Source organism: Phocoena phocoena, chromosome 10 (genome assembly GCF_963924675.1).
Source record: "Phocoena phocoena chromosome 10, mPhoPho1.1, whole genome shotgun sequence".
In the NCBI taxonomy this organism is placed as follows: Eukaryota; Metazoa; Chordata; class Mammalia; order Artiodactyla; family Phocoenidae; genus Phocoena; species Phocoena phocoena.
Window position 1 is genome coordinate 1,261,699 of NC_089228.1, and position 19,740 is coordinate 1,281,438.

Below are 19,740 nucleotides of genomic sequence, written 5' to 3' on the forward strand. Positions count from 1 at the left end.
CCTGCGGCTCTGAAAAGGTTCTCGTGCCAAAGGGCTCCTTGGGGGCCGCTGCAGAGATCAATCTAGAACTGGCCTTCTGGGAAATCACTAATGGTCTGCGGAAGGCACGTGGCATGGCTTTTAGGATGGTCCATTAATGAAGAGCTTCACAGCTGTCCCAAGATTTCAGAACAGGGAAGCCCAGGGCCAGATGCTGGTGTGACTGACGTGGTCTCCGCGGGGAAGCGCTCTGAGCTCCGTCTCCAAGCCCAGGGCTCCTTTTCGCTGCACAGAAAAGGGCCTGTGCTTGCTCTTCCTGCCAACAGTGAGCCGCCGCCTGCAGGCCACGAGGAGGGGCTGCACCCAGGGCTGCTCTGGCCTGCCGCTGCTCCCCTGCATCCTCCCAGGGGCCAGCCAGTGCACAGCAACGGTGATGCAGGCACCCCACGCCACCTGGGACGCTCTTGCTGCAGTGTCACATTCCACAGGAGAGCGGCAGGCTCTCGCGGGGGACTTGTGAACACGGGTGTGTGGTGTGGACATGTGTGCACCGGGAGAAGCCAGACCACCAGTCTCTGGAAGGGAAGGTGCAAGCCTCGACGCTTCCCAGTTGGTGCAACGCGTCACGGGGGTGGGGGATGGCACACCTGTCTTCGGGCTCCCAACCTGTGGGGCCCCCATGCGGGCAGCACTCAGGCTGAACCGGGGAGGGCTGGAGGCACAGCATCAAGGAACGGGAACGTGCACAGGGCGACGCTACTACTCCTTCATCCCTCCCATTCCACCCTGAATGCACGGAGCCCTGGGCGAGGTGCCGGTCTGTCTGAAAGAGATCTCCAACACGACCCGCCTCCGTTCTCAGGACAGAGAGAAGCCACAGGCCCAGGCTGGGGGCAAGCCCGGGGTAGAGCTAGGATTCAGTGCCAGGGTTTTCTTTTGTCCTGTGGTCACCTTCCACTGATGGCCCCTGATACTGGTTTCCATTTCCCGAGTTAGAATAACCCTTCCTCTTAAAATAGCTTGCCAGTGAAAAGGAAAGTTGAGTCAAAGAGAACAACGAGGAAATGATAACTCAATTCAGACAGCTGCAGCCGCCAGAGCACCGGTGGCCTGTGGCAACGAGGACACGCAGGGTCTTCATCTGACAGGGAGGGGGTCACCAGGCCCCTCTCTCACCACCGGGCATTTGAAGACTCACCGAGAGCAGAGGTGGAGGAGGCTGGACACAGAAATGACCCGCACAGGAGGTGGACATTTATTAGGCAAACCTTCAAACGCTCCTGGAGGAGGCGGAAGCAGAAAGCCCCACTGCCAGTGAGGCGAGCACCAGGGCGAGCCTCGGGCAGCAGAGGGCTGGATGGCAGGTGGACACAGAGCCCCGGGCCGCCTCCTCACTGGACAGCAGGTTCATGTCCAGACCCAGGTCAAGGTCCCCTCAGCTCGAAGCCACCCCAGCAGAGTCAGGTGATCCCCTGGGCTCACTGGTCACCTGCCCCTCACCTTCTTGCTTGCCTGCCGACTTCCGGCTTCCTGGAGGTGGGCCCGCAGCCCACTCGGCTCAGACCCGATTCCTGCCACAGGCGCCAGGCCTCTGCAGGTGACTGAACGGTCCTAGCTCCTCCGGCTCCCCATCTGCAGAGCCAAGGGGCTGGTCATCTTTATGGTGCTTTCCAGTTTCTCAGAGTCCACGAATGTTAACAAGGATTGTCCTGGGGTGGTCAGTCGTCCTAGCTTTCCACTCTTCCTTAATTTCTCAATGTCTTATCATGAATATGTTCACAAAAGAAGACAGCAAATTTTATTTACGACAACAAAATTAAATGACCCAAGATGAGCGAGTCGGGAAGAGACTGTTCCACGAGGGAGAAATGGCCACAGTTGGAGAGGCGCTAGGAGGAGGTGGGCGAGGGTCCTGGGGACCTCTGCCCCCAGAGATGACTCCTATCCCTGCTTGAAGGATGGAGGACAATGTGACCAGCACAGACTGCCTAGAGGAAGGCCCATGAGTTCTCAAGGAGGAACCTCTCCTCAGACCCAGAGGAGACCCTGAAGACAGGGCAGTTCTGTGTGGGAATGGAGGCAACACTTATTCTTAGAGGTTTTGCAAGGAACCGTGTTTGCAAAGATAGCTGCAGTGTGATTTTGGACCTGGATGAAACAGGAAGTAACGGGCAGAGGTAACAGGGATTCTTCAGGCTGAGAAGTGGCTCCCGACCTTCCGATAAGAATGTGCTCGGTCCCATCTTACGTAACATTCTTTTTTTTTTTCCTGGAAGGAGAAAAGCATGAACTTTCCAAGTCTGCAGATGGCTCCAAGTTCTTCTGGGTGGTGAAATGCCAAACGGATGGCAATAAACAATCGGGAATTTACTAAGAATGCAGGAGAGGTAAGACGAGCACACAGTGATGAATTTAAGGGAAATGGTCCCAACCTTATGGGCACACAGCTCAGAGCCCTGTTATGAAATGTTCTAAAACTGATTATGGTGACGGTTGTACTACTCTGTAAATACACTGCCCTGACAGGCAGCTACAGTCAGGACGGCCTAATCAGAGCAGACGGCAGAGTTGAACGCGAATGGAGGTGGATGGACCACGGACCATGGGCTCACACCACGACCTGTCACTGAACCAGGGTCCCTCATCAGAGCCACTGTGCCTTTCCAAGCATCAGTCTCATCTATAAGGTGGGGCTGTCATCCCTACCTTCACCAACTGCCAAGAGCATTATAAACAGCGCCTGTGCACACAGCTGGGTTCTATGAGCAGTTCTGTAAGCGTTTGATATGGCAGAGCTGGGTGCTGGAGAGAAGAACAGTGCCTTTAAAGCAAACAGATGTGGGTTCAAATCCTGGCTCTGCATTCATTAGCCCATGGTTCTCTGGGACCAGTTTCCACGTCAATAAAATATCAAGAACGATGCCAACCCGCTGGCATGTTGTGAGATTCAGGGAGGTGAAGCCAAAGAAGTATTTAGCAAGGTGTCAGACTCAGGGGTGGGCCTTTCTGAAGACTAGTTTCCTTTCCTTTCCAAAGATGATGCAAGGCCTGAAGACATGCATTCAATTTTTGTAGTCAAATTTCTAACCTCTTTTCCATGATTATATTTTTAATATGGTTGAGATCACAGCTTTATACTTAAATTTATACTTTTTCTCTGTACCATTATATCCTAAATAACTTTGTGTCGTTAGTTTTTTTGGTAAACATTGTTAAAAATGTTCGCATAACATTCCCTAACTCATTTCCTTAGGTATCTGCATTTTTTGGTAACAGCTTTAATGAGATATAATTCACAGATCATATAATTTGCTCTTTTAAAGTGTACAACTCAGTGGTTTTTATTATATTTACAGAATAGTACAACCATCACCATAATCAGTTTTAGAACATTTTCATCACCCCAAAAAGAAACCTTGTAACCTTAGCTATCAGCCGGCAACTTTCCCAATCTCTGCCCCAGCCCCTGGCAACCACTAATCTACTTCCTGGCTCCACAGATTTGCCTGTGCTGGACACTTCATGTAAATGGAGTCATATAATATGTCACCTTTTGTGACTGGCTTCTTTCACTGAGCATAACTGTTTCAGGTTCACCAAAATATTTTTTAAGCCCAAATAATATTCCATTGTATTGATACGCCACATTTTATTTATCCATTCATCAGTTACAGACATTGGATTGTTTCCACATTTTGACTATTATGAATAATGCTGCTATGAATATTTGTGTACAAGTGTCATCAGGGAAATGCAAATATATATATATATATATATATATATATATTCTTTTTCAGGTTCTTTTCCAATACAGGTTATTACAAAACATTATAGTTTCCTGTGATGTACAGTAGGTCCTTATTTATCTATTTTATATAGAGTAGTGTGTACCTGTTAAACCCGGATTGTTTTTGCTATCTACCTAGGAATGGAATTGCTGGGTCATACGCTAACACTGTAACTTTTGAGTAACTGTCAGACGATCTTCCAAAGTGGCTGCAGCATTGAAAATCCCCTCCAGCAGTGCGTGAGGGTCCAGACTTCTCCACATCCTCACCGATACTTGGCATTCTCTGTCTTTTTTATTACAGCCACCCTGGTGGATGGGAAGTGGTACCTCACTGTGGTTTTCACTTGCATTTTCCTGACGACACTTGATGCTGAGCATCTTTTTATATGCTCATTGGCCATTTGTGTATCTTCTTTGGGCAAATGTTACTCGGGTCTTTTGCCCATTTTTTTGATTGGGTTGTCTTTCTATCACTGAATTACAAGCATTCTTTTTACATTCTAGATACAATTCACTTACCACATACATGATTTACAAGTATTTTCTCCCATTTTGTGAACTTTTCGTTTTCTTGACAGTTTACTTTGAAGCACGAAAGTTTTTTAATTCTGATCAAGTCCAATATACCAGTTTTTTCTTTTGTAACTTGTCCTTTTGGTGTCACATCTAAGAAACCACTGTCAAATCCAAGGTCATGAAGATTTGCTCCTATGTCTTCTTCTACGAGTTTTACAGTTGTAGCCCTTGCATTTAGGTTTTTGAGTTTACTTTTGTGTGAGGAAGAGGTCCAACTTCCTTCCTCTGCATGCAGATTCCAAGTGTCCCAGCAACATTTGTTGAGAAGACTATCATTTTCCTACTGAGTTCTTTTGGCATACTTGTCAAAAATCAATTAATCATAGATATATGGGTTTTCCTGGACTCTCAATTCTTGTCCATCCTTATGCCAATAGCACACTGGTTTGATTATTGTTGTTTTATAGTAAGTTTTGAAATCAGAAAATGTGAGTCCTCCAACTTTGTTCTTCTTCTTCAAGACTGTTTTGGCTTTTCTGGGCCCCTTGAGTTTCCACATGAATTTTACAAAGAGCTGATCAATTTCCAGAAAGAAGCCATCTGGGATTCTCATAGGGAGTATATTAAATCTGTAGATCAATTTGGGGAGTACTGCCATGTTAACAATATTAAGTCTTCCCAACCATGAATATGGAATGTCTTTACACTCATTTGGATTTTCTTTAACTTCTCTCAGTGATGTTTTGCAGTTTTCAGAGTACAAGTTTTGCATTTCTTTTGTTAAATTTACTTCTAAGCACTTCTATTCTCTCTGACGCTCTTTTAAATGAAATTGTCTTAATTTCATTTTCAGATTGTTCACTGCATGTATGTAGAAATACAATCGATTTTTTTTTAATTTTTTTTTTTTTTTTGCGGTACATGGGCCTCTCACTGTTGTGGCCTCTCCCGTTGCGGAGCACAGGCTCTGGACGCACAGCAGCCATGGCTCACGGGCCCAGCCGCTCCGCGGCATGTGGGATCTTCCCAGACCTGATCTTCCCAGACCAGGGCACGAACCCGTGTCCCCTGCAACGGCAGGCAGACTCTCAACCACTGTGCCACCAGGGAAGCCCTACAATCGATTTTTATATATTCATCCTGTATCTTCTAGTCTTGTTGAATTCATTTATTAGTTCTAATAGTTTTTAGTGGATTCCTTAGAATTTACTACATACAAGATCATGTCATCTGCAAATAGAGATAGTTCTAGTTCTTCCTCTTCAATCTGGATCCCTTTTCTTTCTTTTTCTTGCCTCACTGCCATAACTAGACCCTCAGTACAGTGATGAATAGCAGTGGTAAGATGGACATCCTTGTCTTGTTCCTTATCTTAGGAGAAAAGCATACAGTCATTTATCATTAAGTATAGTATTAGCTTGAGACTTTTCTCATTGTTCTTTATCAGGCTGAGGAAGGTCCCCTCAATTCATAGTTTGTTGGATGTTTTTATCATGAAAGTGTGTTGGATTCTGTCAAACACTTTCTGCATGTACTGAGATGATCATGTGAGTTTTTTTAAATTTTACTAATATAGTGTATTGTAGTAACTGAGTTTCAGATATTAAACCGTCCTTGCATTCTGAGGATAAATCTCACTTGGTAATATTGTATAATTCTTTTTTCTGTTGTTGGATTCAGTTTGTTAATATTTAACTGAGGATTTCTGCATCAATGTTTATAAGAAATATTAGCCTGTAGTTTTCTTTTCTTGCATGTCTTTGTTTGCTTTTGGTATCCCGGTAATAATGGCCACTTAGAATGAGTTGGGAAGTGCTTCCTCTTCTAAGAAAAATCTGTGAATAATTAGTATTAATTCTTCTTTACATACTTAGTAGATTTCAATAGTGAAGCCATCTGGGCCTGGGCTTCTCTTTGTGGGTAGTTGTTTTGCTTATTAATTAGATCTCATTACTTGTTACAAGTCTATTCCGATTTTTTGCATTTCTTCTTAGGTCGGTTTTGCTAGTCTGCATCTTTCTAGAAACGTGTTCCCTTTATCTAAGTTACCTAAATGTACCTGGTGTACAACTGCTCGTACTATTCCTTTATAACTTTTTATTTATGCAAGATTGCTACTAAGGTTTCCTCTTTCATTTCTGATTCTAGTAATTTGAGTCTTCTCCCTTTTCTTCTTGATCAATCTAGAGATCTGTCAGTTTTGTTGAGCTTTTCAAACAGCCAACTTTTGGATTCGTTTACTTTCTCTATTGTTTCTCTATTCTCTACTTCATTAATTTCTGCTCTCATCTTTATTATTTCCTTCCTTCTGCTTGCTTTAGGTTTAATTTACTGTTCTTTTTCTAGTGTCTTAAGGAGATACACCGGTCCTACAGCCACCTCTAGCTACAAATAACACTGGTAAGTGAGAATGGTTTTAATCAGGTGTAAATATCCCAATCATTAGTCATACCACCGCCCCTCCCACCCCGGGGACAAAAATCAGTAAGAAAGAAAGAGGAATGGCTAGAGAGAAGGCAACTACTGGGTCTGCACAGTACTGACAGAACTTGTCCCTGGTATCTCCCACTCCTGTGTCTGAACCTGCCTTAGGCCAGCCGGCCAGTAGGGTTTGCTGAAACCAGGTGGTCTTAGACACAAGACATCAAGGCAAAGGCAACTTCAGACAGGCTGGGGCATCTACCATGGAATCACAGAGAAGCAAATATGTGAAAAGTCAGGATCCTCATCCAACTTCAATCCTGGAAGGTTTACCCAGTTAGAGGAAAGACTCACAGAGGAAACATCACGTGAAGAAACAGAGAGAAGGTGGCCATCTACAAGCCAGAAGAGAGCTCTCACCAGAAACCAACCCAACCAGCACCTGGATCGTGGACCTTCAGCCTTCAGGACTGTGAGAAAAATAAATGTCCGTTGTTTAAGCCACCAGGTCTGTGGTATTTTGTTATGGCAGCCCTAGCAGACTAATACAAGGGCCATTCAAATTCAGGCTCCTGAACCAGTGATTCCAAACTCTCCTTCTGCCACGTACCGTAGACTATAGTTTCCAAAGACTTCGTTTTCAGAACATACCTCCATGCCTGTGCGAAAGTGGTTTCTCCAATCACATTCAAGGGCTGGCTTAAAGTCACCTCAACTTTTCCCTGAAACCACCCCCTCCCTCCAAACGCATTGCCCTCACAAGCAAACTCCCACGGTGCTTGGAACTGTCTCCCTGATAAATGTGGGGAGATGTCTTCAAAGGCAGATGGGGGCTGTTTCATTTCCATATCTCCAAACCAGAATGAGACACGGCACACACAAGATGTTCAGAAAAAACTCATGGGATTGGAGGTCTGCAGTCAAGCAGACCCTGAGTCTCCATGTCGCTTTGAGGACCCCCCATCGCTGTCTACCACAGCACTGAGTTTACATCTGGAGCTCAGTTAACGCCCACTGAATCATCCCCCACATCAAGGGGAAGCTGACACCACTCCAGATTCTGGCGTCCACGCTGACTTCTGTGCTAACACGGAAAACACTGTCTGCCGTCCTGCAGTTCTCACTTGTAGGTGTGTCTTCACACACAGACCTTTACTTCAAAGTTAAATTGGCTAAAACCCAGCCACCTAGTAATCCCAGGGGATCACCTGTAGGGAATGTTCCCATCCTAGGTGTTACTAACTTCTTCACTCGTGCTTCTGGATTTAGGTGCTGCATTTCCTGCACAAACAGTTAGCCCCTCTGACCTACACTTGATGGAAATGCTCGGTTCTTTTCCTCAAAAACCATGCCAGAAGGGATTTTTGAGACTCATGTAGCCCAATCACCTTACTCTAAATATGGGAAGTTCATTCATTCATTCAACAAACATGTTTAGATCCCTTAGTTTGTGCCAGGCACAGAAGTCTACAAGGGGCACGCACTAAGGAAGCATGAATTCTGCCCTGGAGAAGCTCACAGGTTGTTCTACCACTATGAGATGCAAAACACACCAGAGTTACATAAAATACAAAACCCTCTGGGAACTTGCTGGAAGGTCTAATTGAGGGTACCTTGTCTAGAGTCACTCAGAGGCAGAAATAAAATTTCAACCCTGGTTTCCCAAATCTCAGCACAAAAACCTTTCCCACTGTTGAATGCTATAGATTCAACAATGGCCACAAACCATCCTCCCCTCGCCTTGCTCCGTGGATGTGTCCCCACCGCCTCTGGGCCGACTGACTTTGACATTTGCAAACTCCACACAAGCAGAGACCTGGAAAGCAGCTGCTGCTCACGAAACACTGCCACCCTAATGGCCTGGGAGAGGAGGACAGGGGATGTGGGGAAGGACAGACGTGCTCCTGCCAACAGTCTGCCAGGGCCAGACACTTGAGACCAGCAGCCCCCCGCCAGCTGCCAGTCCTGCACAGAGACACATGGAGAGCCCAGCCAAGACTAGCACAAGGACTGCCCGGCTGAGTCCAGCACAGGGCGCCAACCCAGAGGATCCCTGATGCACCGACCACCCTGCCACTGCAGACACGGCAGGTGCCAGGACAGCCCTTGTAGCACAAGCTCATAGCACAAGCATCTCCACACACCCCAGCCCACAATCGGGACCAAAGGAGAAACACACGACAAGGACTGAGGCCACTGGAGATGGGACTCTGAGAAGCGGGTGGGTCTGTCTGCACTGGCCCCCAGCCTCCCTCCCTAAGACTCATTTGGTCCTCCAACCAGTCTAGAGTGACACCACAAACACTGTCACAGAGGTCTCGTGTGACATTAAAGAAAGTATCTAATTTGCTACCTATGTGTTATCTCAAAAAGAATTTCACCACCAACGGCTTCCCCGTGACTTAGTAAACTAAGCATCTACAGAAGTTTATCGTGGAGTTTGAAATCTCACTGAAATGGAACTGAGTTTTAACTGTTAAGGGAAAAAAAAAAGTCAAAACCTGGAGTCTGGGGAAAGCACACAGCCTGCAACATGGGGAGAGAGGTCAAGGTGGAGTTAATAAAGGTTACTACTTTGGGCTTCCCTGGTGGCGCAGTGGTTGAGAGTCCACCTGCCGATGCCGGGGACGCGGGTTCGTGCCCCGGTCCGGGAAGATGCCACATGCCACGGAGCGGCTGCGCCCGTGAGCCATGGCCGCTGACCCTGCGCGTCCGGAGCCTGTGCTCCACAGCGGGACAGGCCACAACAGTGAGAGGCCCGCATACCGCAAAAAAAAAAAAAAAAAAAATAGGCTACTGCTTTGCCTCTGGGTCTCTGTGACTGATGCCAGACGAGAGGGTGGAGGGGAATAAGGAAGGGTGGTGAGTAACAGACAAGCCATCGGTCCCCAGAGCTCACCAGCCAGACGGTGGAGGCAAAGAGGACACACATCTCATTACCGGGTGCCAGGCGCTGACCACCCACTGATGTCTAACCGTATAATCACCTGGGGGAAAGGTGAGAAGACCAACACACTGGTCCAGTGACGGCCCCCACGCCGTCCGTGTGGACTCAGGCTGGTCCTGGGGCCTGGCTCCGCGGTCTTCACCATTCTCTGCCGCACCACCCAGCTGTGCACATGCCTCTACAAGAGTGACTCAACAGGAAGAACAGAGCGGAGCTCCTAAATGTCCAAGGGCAGCGCTTCCTAAGCGGGGGGCCTTTCACCTCTAATCCAGCCGCCGCTCCAGCTCCTTCTCTCGACATTCTTTCTTCCACCCTCCCCCCACTCCACTCGGGGGCCCCCATCTCCTCCGCTTCTTCTCTTTTGTTCCTAGAGGCCTCCGGGCTTCTCCTCCCACCTCTGGGTCTAAGTCAGTCTCCTGCGTCCTCCTGAGGTCCGTCTACCCCCGCTCCTCAGCCCCCTGGGCACCGCACAGGTGCCCACACACTCTTCACCACTGAAAACAAAGCCACCAGGACAGAGGCGTGGGAAATGATTCCTTTGGTGGGGGCAGGGGGCGGGGAGAAGGGTGGCAATTAGGACCTCTCTAAGTCGGGCCCCAAGCCAGACATTTGTTTAAACGCTTACTGGGAAGGGCTGATCTGTACTTTAAACCCACAAGAGGAAGGTGTGGGAGCAGCTTCTGAGAGACAGGGTGGGGCGGAAGAACTCCAGGACTGCCCTCTGGCCCCGCCAGCCCCTGGGTGGCCATGCGCACCCCCTGAGCCACCTCCCCTGCACGCAATGAGGCTGCACGGAGTGCTGGGGCCACGGGCCGCCCCGACCTGGACAGTCCGGGCGAGCCTGTGATCCACCGTCCTTTCCGGGAAACGGCTTATACTCGCACATCATGATGCCAACAGGCCCGCAAACTCCACCCACTAAACCCTCCACCAGCCGTGGGAAGCGCCCAGGGAGGACGCAGTGCCCAAACCCTCCTCCTGTTCTGCCCCTCCTCTTCCTCCCTCCTCCCCCTTTCCTTCCAGAAGGTTAACGAGAAGAGCTCCTTTGAACCTTTCTGAGGAAGGTGAGAAACTTTCCACCGCTGCATACCAGAGAGCCTGCCAAACGCCAGAGCAGAGACTGATGGCCAGCAAGTGGGGGAGGGACGCCTGCCATGAGACCCAACAACGTGACACAGAGCAAGCTCCTCTGGCGGCCCTCTTCCCTGCACCCACCCCTCTGCGAGTGGACCAGGCCCTCGATACAGAGAAAACGTCACCCCCAGCCCCACTCGATGGCCACCACTGCCTCCCCACCCCCACCCCAGTGAACAAGCCTGTGTGAAGTGAAAGCACCTCCTCCAACAAGAGACTTGGCTGACCCTAAATATGGGACAAGGGTCATCCTGTAATCTCAGCTGCAAAGATTCGCACCACTAAGGACCGCTTCCCCATTGACACAATAACCGATGTTTGGCTGGCCCTGGGGACAAAGTGTGCCTGGGATCAGCATCTCTACCTAAAAGGTGCCAAGAGACAGACAATGGTGAACATGGCTCTCGTTCAGGAAGCAGCTTATTTTGCTATTTCCTTCTTCATCTCCACTGCAAACAAAGCCAGACTTGTATCTGCAGAACATTCTCAAAGCAACTGGAAAAAATCATCCCTTAATGTAGCTGCTGGAAAAATCAGCTGCAAGAAGAGCTGCGGCCTTTCCTCTCACCATCAAAAGATCTTTGCTGTTTGAAGAATCTTAAAAAAAAAAAAAAGAAAAGCCCAGAAGAGATGCCCTATTTAAAACTAAGGCAGTTTGCTGTGCTGTAAGAATGGCAGAAGCAACAGGAGGAGGACCAGCGGCTCCTTACAAGGGGAAGGAACTTTTGGAAATTCTTAAAATAGGCAAGAGAAATCTGAAGTCGTACTGGAAGGCAGTGATTGCATTAAAAATAATGTCCTTGCTATAAAACTCATAGTAAGGTCCATTTTCTCAGTGTCTATGTAGAAATTTCATGAGCCAACACATATAAGTCAAGGGCGGTTTTTGATTCTTCAGCGTGGGGAGAAGGTGGAAGCCAGGAAGGACTCCTTTCTTACCTTCAGGAAACCACCCGCCCCCGCATTAGTATCTTACTGGTGATGCTCGCAGTATGGTTCGTTTTGCGGCCCCGATACCTCTCCTCCACTTCTCCTACTGGCTTATCAAGGATGTTCCAGCAAGGTGTCCCACGGCGCCTGGAGTGCCACATGTCGTCACAGGCAGAGGGCAGCCCCGCGTCTTCAGAGCAGAGCAATCTAGAGGTGTTCCCTGTGCGCCGTCACCCAGGGAGACACCTGGGAGCGCCCCACCACCACCATCACCACCACACACGGTCAGTCCCTTGCAACTTGAGGTGCCACTACCACTCCTGACTCAGCCCCCTTCACCTGCCACCTGGATGATGGCAAACACCTCCACCCAGCTGGCTGTCCAGGTCACATGCCTGACGGCACCACTTCCTGGCCTAACACCTGTCCGTGGCTCCCCACCCACCCCTTGAGGCTCAAGTTCAAGCCTGCAGCTTGGCCTTCAGGACCCTGGGCGCCTGGCCCCACCCGCCCACCTTTCTAGCTTCACGTGGTTCCCTGTCCTGCACGCCCTTCTCACAGGTGCAATACCGTTCAAGGGCGCTGGCTGGAAGGATGAGTAGGAGCTGAAACCCAGCCCACGCTCTCCTCACCAAACCTCACACCTGTGAGGCCACGTCTACCTGGATGTGCTCCTTTGTCTAACTTACACCAAGGTGTTGTGTGGCCAGCAGTGGTCCCGTCTCCAGGTACCTGCCCCTCATACAATAACTACACCCACCGCTTCCTGCAACACAGCGGCCTTTGCTCCTCTCTCCCCACCCTGGTGCCCAGCTCTGTCTGGGACACGCAGGCTTCAATAAATCAGGGTCTGCTAACCGACTTTTTGGGTGGCAGTGTGGCTATGGGTAAGCGCGAAGAGCGGATATTCACGGAGCTGAGCCCTCAGGGCCTGCCTTCCTGCAGAGGCTCTGGGGAGCCCAAGAGCTATCCCAGACCCTCACAATTGGGGGAAGGTCCAAGGGGCTGGGCTGGGAGCTAGATGCGTGGTGGCCCTCACGCCCAAGGAGACCAAGCGAATGGAGTTCAAAGTGGCTACTTTTAGGGACAGTGAAAGGACGTGATATGCTTGGCCCTGGGGATGTACCAACCAAAGGTAAGTGATTCGGTGACGCCTAGCCACACAGGTGGCAGGAGTTCAGAGGGGGTGGGGTCATGAGGGCTGCAGGGGCCCACAGAGAGGGAGAAACACTCCAAGAAACACAGAACGCGGGTAATGCTGCCCAGGACACTGAACCCACACCGTGAGCAGCGGGGAGAAAGGCACCAAGTAACTGACACACAACCTGATTGGAAAGCCTAAGGCGGAGGGGAGGATGGGCAGACGCCAACCTCATCAAAGGGAACAGAATTTCCAGAGGGCGGGCGGTGGAAATCAAGTCCAACCAGATGATGGAGACTCTGCCTCTCTGTGGTCTGGACCAGGTTGGCCTGGAGGGGCCCAGCTCCTGGAGTCACAGATGCCACACCCAAGTGGCTGGTGACTGATGGAAGGACATTGTGAGGGGTGGCAGGAAGGGAGGACATTCTCTAGCATTTAAATATATCCCAGCTTCAGGGAATGGCTTCTTCTCCAGGTAAATGTGCATAGGTGGGAGGAAGTGCCCTAAGACGGCATCGCCCGAAACTCCAGACACAGACTGCGAAGTCCTCGTGTCTGAAAGGGAGCAAAGTGACCCAGTAAAGGGTAGAGCAGGGGTAGGGGATGTCAGCTGAGCCCCGTTCTGGGGAATGGGAATAAAGAGGGGAGAAGGGGCCTTGGCTTGTTGATTCTAGATCCACCGACAACAGCCATGGCTCTGAGAACACAGGTACATTCCCGAAACGACGCCACGCCACCCTCCTTAGTCCAGCCCCTGCCATGGGCCCCACTCCCAGCACCCTGTCACCAAGAGGAAAGTCCTGACAACCACACCGGCTGAGACTGCAAGGGGGCAGCTTGGACGCGTGGAGCTGGGGAGGGGAGAGGAGGCGTCCACGGCAACCAGTGGCCACGGGGTCACTGGAGGAAGGCCAGCTCCTGAGTGGAGGCAAGAAAGGAGAAGCGGGCAAAGCCAGGCAGACTGCAGAAGGGGCTCCGGGGCTCAGGTTGGGAGGTCCCCGCAAAGGCAGGGGCTCTGGAGCTTCCACTGCGGAGTGACCCAGGCATCTGCATCAGGCCATCGGCCCATGGAGGGACAGTGCTCTTTGAAACGGCTCCCTCGATACACTGGCTGTCATCACCACAGAAGCTGCAGGAGAGCCTGGTCAGTTCCTCAGTGTTGGGCGGGGCGGGGGAGGGGGTGCTCCTCCGAGACAGAGCACACTCAGCACGAGGGGAGCCCCTGCTCAAAGGAGCATCTGGGCATTGATTCCACAAGTGTCTATTTCACACCGGCCTTGGGCATGACCGGTCCACGCCGGGAACTAACCGCCCAGAAGGTGGCAGCTGCGCGATCACACAATTACAGCGGGCTCTCTAGCCCTCCTGGTCCAGCGGAACCAAGGGAGGACTTCTTTGCAGCCAAGTCACCAAACTGAGTATTGTTTCAGACCCCGCAATGATGTTGCCCAGTCATTCATCCTGTGGGGCAGGATGGCTAAGTAACATTCAGAAGTTAATTCAAAGTTGCCCTTTAAGTGGACTGAGGGCCCGGTGGTGGACTGAATCCAAAGGTGTGAAATACTACCCAAGGGCACGAGAGCCCACAGAGCAACTCAAGCCTCACCTGGGCTAGTCTCCACTACCCTGAAAACACCATCAGTGGAAACTTGCTGAAGAACCAGTATTTTACAATTCCAAAGTACCGAGTCTCGATAAGGCAGCCAGTCCCCAGGGCATCAGAAGGTTTTGTTTCAGAATGGATCATATCTTAATCTATTTCCCACTTTTAATATATTATGAAGAAACAATTAGGGAAGATTAATTATTCTATTCCTCTTTACCATAAGAAGTGACCTTTACCCTAACAAAAAATATAAGAATTTATCAGGAAGACAGTACTTAGACAAAAGTCTGTCTTCCTTAGTAAGAGACTTGGAACCAGAGGAATGTGGACAAAATGCAGTTGGACCAGCTTTAAAAGAGGGAAAACAATGATAACATCTGCCCCACAGGTTGACGTGAAGATAAAACGAGATCACGTCTAAGAGACTAGTCCGGACTCCAGAACACACGATACTGATTCATATGAGATAATTCTGCTACACCTTAAGCACGATGTTTGTTGCTACAGTAAATACTACCAGATGAGCACGAATCTGCCTTGGCGGAACCAAGCGTAGGCTTTAAGCCTCTGGTTCATAGTGATTAAAGACCGCGTCTCTGGCCAGCTCTGTTAAAAACAACACTGAGTTTGGACGCACACATGGGAACAGCGACCCCAGGGCCCAGGGTGAGGAGGCCAGCATTTGTAGAGACACAATGTTTCCATCAGCAGGTTAAGCCGACTTCCCAGTGTGGCTGATGCCATGACCCTGGGTCGCTCTGAGCCGCCTGCAGAGCTGGTCTGGGAACCCAGCAAATCCTCCGGGGGCTGAATGTTCTGGCAGGTGTTCTGAACAGGCCCAACTTGTTGACCAGGAATCCAACCCATCCCAGTGCCAACTAAGAGAGACAGGCACCGACCCCTCTGTTGGACACAGTCTGTAAGACAGTGGCTTCTGAGGTCCCAAGGGCCTCTGCGGGAAAGATTTTTTAAAAGGAGCAGAGAAAAGGGACATTTGCTGGTGTTTTCCCCGCCGATTAGAGCAGACAAGACTCTGAGCTAACTGGGGGAAAGACCATGGAGGACACTCCCTGGAGGGGAAAGGCGGAGGCCAGTGGTCCCCTCCCGCTCCTAGAGGCAGCCGTGCTGACACGAAGCAGCAGAGCTGTCCCAGAGCAGCAAGAGGGCTGGGCTGCCACACTGCTATCTGCCAGAGCAGCTGGGCTCAGCTTCTCTGATAGGGACACGCTCCCTCACCAGCCGGCACAGACCTCTGCCCTGAGGCCCCCCCGCTGCGTCCTCACCACTCGGCCTGCCCTGACCCCTCCCCCAGGACGCCAGGATGCGGCATCTGTCACCGCGGGGGCCTCCAGGACTTTCCAACTGGTCAGGGCTGGTGGTGAAATGTTTTAAGGACCCCCTGAAAGAGGGGGGCCAATCCCAGAGGGAGTTTATCGACCTGCATCATCTCAGGGGGTGGAGGCCGAGCAGGTAGGCGGGCAGCCTCTCTTCCAAAGCCCAGGGCCCAGCTGCCTCAACCATCGGCCCCCGTTCTTATTCCCATCAGCGTCCGCTGCAAGGTAAACACTAACCCCAAGAGACACTCGGTTTAAACAACTGGGAGTGGCGTTTGCCATCTCTAACTAGAGCAAAAGCGAGGGAGCACAGAGCTCCCCACAGTGCGACTCAGGGTGGAGACTGTGAAAACCACTCACAGCCCAGGGAAGGGCAGCCATTCTGCCTTGGCCCACCCACTCAGCACCGCCCCGCCCATTTGAGGACCGCAGGGTCTCCCTTCCATCAACCTCCAGCGAGGACAACCTCCCCACTTAACCAGGAAAGCCCCCAACGTCTGAGACTCAAACATCACAAACTTAGCTCCCAATTCTTTGTCCTCTTTTTGTATATGGACCAAATAATGCACCACATACCACGAAGTTGTTAGAAATTAAACCAAGAGTGTGCACTTGTACTGCCAATTAAGTCAGAATGGAGAATTAATGATAATGCCTGACAACCCCACCTCCCCGTCTGACACACATGCACATACACACATACTCTCTCCTGTAGAGGAAATCTTTAAGAAGGACATGGCCAGACCTGTAAGAACTCTTTTTTTGTTTGTTTGTTTGTTTTGCGGTACGCGGGCCTCTCACTGTTGTGGCCTCTCCTGTCACGGAGCACAGGCTCCGGACGCGCAGGCTCAGCGGCCATGGCTCACGGGCCCAGCCGCTCCGCGGCATGTGGGATCTTCCCACATGTGGGACCGGGGCACGAACCCGTGTCCCCTGCATCGGCAGGCGGACTCTCAACCACTGCGCCACCAGGGAAGCCCTGTAGGAACTCTTAACTGCCCATTACAATAGCCGGTTTATATAGCTGCCCTGAAGCTATGATTTTAAACCAGGTCTTTAAAGTCCATATCTCTGCTTTTGTTTTTGTTTTTTAATGTGCAGCTACCTGGATTATACACACCTTGTTGAAAATGTAGGAGGAATTTTGTATCTGTACTAGGGTTGGGTGATGACTGAAACACAAAGGGAGACATAATCCTATAAGCCACAGCACACCATACATGTCCCCTAGGAGACAACAGGCCTGTGAAACAGGTAACATGTCCATGGAACAGAAAATGTTCACTTTTCACTAGGCCAACTGGTTACCACAAATAATTTCTTTCCCTGAACAACGCAAACAAGCAGGGTTTTCCCTGTTTCGTACAAGAGGAGGGAAGCAGGAGACCAGCTATCTTACTGTGTGCAGGTCCCAACGCCTGCTTCTAAGAGCAAGACAACTCCTTGATGGAAAATGTACAAAGTAACTGAGCTGGCAAGAAATCAGAAGGAAACACCCAGACCCCTTTCTCTCTGTTACACAGGTATGACACCTTCTGAAGCTCATACTCAAACAGGAAACGAGAACAAAAGTTACTATATATCCATTATTTTGATCTTATCTGATTAGGTGGTTTTCTGTAACTGCTGGGTTGGATTTTAAAGGAATGCCTGTACAACAGGAAATCAACTCCAGTACAAAAAATAAAGTCATGTGGAATTTTTGAAAACTGCCATACGGTAGAATCCGTATCCTAGTTGTTATAATGAAAATAGAACGTCTGCTTCTTAATTTTAAAAAAAGATATATAAATCTCAGTTCTGTTAGCCCACTGTGCCTGATGTTAAAATGGCACGTGAAGTTGGTCATGGAGAAAGTGGCCGCACGGGAGCTGCACACAAAGGGGGAGAGGGGACATGAACCCCCCCCAGGGCACATCCGGGTAGCACCTGGGGGAGACTTACCTGGGTGTGCCCGAGGGTTTCCAGTACCGGCAGAAGAGGTACTGTCCATCGGCGTTGACCAGGTGAGGGAGGTCCTGGTACGGAACACTCTGCGGGGTCCGCCTGGGAGAACTTTCCTCCGGCATTCTCAAAGGATCTTCAGGTCCTGGGAAGGAAGGAGGACACATTCCAAAGTCAGGGATATGGCAAAACACATAGAGATCAGGAGGGAAACCTTGTTCAGAGTCAGTAACAATTTTTTAAAGCAGGTTAAAAACAAAAAACCTCCATTTCAAAGATTTTAAAAATACATATATATTCCTTAAGACTGAAAAATCCCATTCGTTAAGAAAAATGCTCACTTTATTTTTTTAAGTGCCTCATTACAGCTTTTTCCCCCTTCCCATCTGTGTTTATTTTAAATCATTTCAGGAAACTTCATCTTAAAGACTACTTTAGCTGTAATCAAGTGGAAATCATAGTCAGCTCTATGGGTATAAAGACCCAGCTGCAAAAGACCCATCTATCTTAAAATCCCCCAGGAAGTTTCAAAGGGGCACGATAATGAGGTGGATGATATTGCGATTAACTCCTCCTGTCTGAAATTCCAAGGATGCCGTGACAAACCTGTTTCCATCACGTCCTGGCTTTTGCGGTCCACAACCACACAGCCTTGACAGTTAGAGCCAGGCAAACACGGGCTGTTCCCTCATCTCGGCGGTCACAGGTTCCCACCTCGAGCCCTGGCTCACATATGCCGCCTGGGCTTGAAGGGTGCGGCGCCCTCTCAGCCCTCCGGGGCCGCCCTCCCTCCGCGGGGCGGGCAGCGGGCGCCTGCGAACCTCCACTACTAGTTCACCATCACTTTTCCTAAACAAACCACTGAGGCGGCGTGAAGGGGGGCCGGGAGCCCGGCGCCCACTGCCCGGGAAGCCAGGGAACCAGCTCCGCGCTCCCAGGCCCCCCGCACACGCACACATGCGGGTCCCCGAGGAAAGTCACCCGGGCTCCCGACAAACTTTGTTCCCCTCCTGTCTCCACCAGCGCAGGCAGCACAGCCCCGCGCTGTCTCTGGAGGTGCTGCCAGCTGCTCTGCTCGCGGACGGGCACGGGGACACGGAGTTGACGGGTCCAAGTTGGTTCGGGGCTGCTGCTGGGGAGCGGGGCGCGCGCGCACCAATGCACACACAGACACGCGCGCACACGCGCGCAGGGGCGCGGGAGCCCACGCCGAGCCCGGACGCGGGAACGCGGGGACCCGGGGCTGCCCCACCCGGGGACGGCGCGGCAGCCGGGGGCGGGTACGGGAGGCAGTTACCGGGGCCACGAGCGCCGCTGTCGCGTCCCCGAGCGCGGTCCTCGTCTGTGGCGGGCCAGGGCCGGAGAGCTGCGCGCTGCCGACTCCGCAGAGACAGGGCGCGGCGTCCGCGCCGCCACTTATCCCGGCTCTCGGCGGGGGCGGCCGGAGGGGGTGGGAACGCGAGAGGCGGCGCCGGGCCCACGTGTGCGGCTGGCGGACCCGCCACGCGCTCCTCCCCGCCGGCCGCGCCCCGGGGTGGCCGCGCCGGGGACTGTCACTCCCCGAACGGGGTCGGCTCTCGGGAGCCTCCGAGCGGGAGGACACGCCACACCCACGCGCGCACAGCCACCCGCACAGAGACACATGCAGGGACACACATGCACACAGACCTCCCCACAGATACACACACGTGGGCACCACGCATGCAAACAACAAACTGCACGGACACACACTCAATACACAAAGACAGACACACGCGATCCACAGAGACACACAAACCCACATAACACATAAAAAGGAAAAGAGAGGCACTCAGACACAGACACCCCATGCAGACAGAGAGACACACACATCACACACACACACACCACACAGACACACACACAAAAAGCTGGGGGTTTGGGGGAGGATGTGCACAATCCCCAAGAGGTAGGGGAGAGGCAGACAAGGGCAGGCCTTGCCCCAGAAACCCTCCCTGGGCTCCTAACAAAACCCCTGGG

General features: G+C 51.1%; 1 protein-coding gene across 3 annotated transcripts in view; it reads right to left on the bottom strand.

The window, feature by feature from the left end:
* Positions 1-19,113, bottom strand: part of MGLL (monoglyceride lipase) — a 102,010-nt gene extending 82,897 nt beyond the window's left edge. For 2 of the 3 annotated variants that reach the window (XM_065885329.1, XM_065885326.1), the window contains exons 1-2: positions 18,349-18,358; positions 17,743-17,887 (exon numbers count right to left, since the gene is read on the bottom strand). In XM_065885329.1, the coding sequence (XP_065741401.1) occupies positions 17,743-17,887; positions 18,349-18,358 (155 nt within the window). Of the gene's footprint in view, positions 1-17,742; positions 17,888-18,348; positions 18,359-19,039 lie in introns of those variants that run through there. The other variant, XM_065885327.1, reaches the window with a different exon arrangement.
* Between the last annotated feature and the right edge of the window lie 627 nt (positions 19,114-19,740).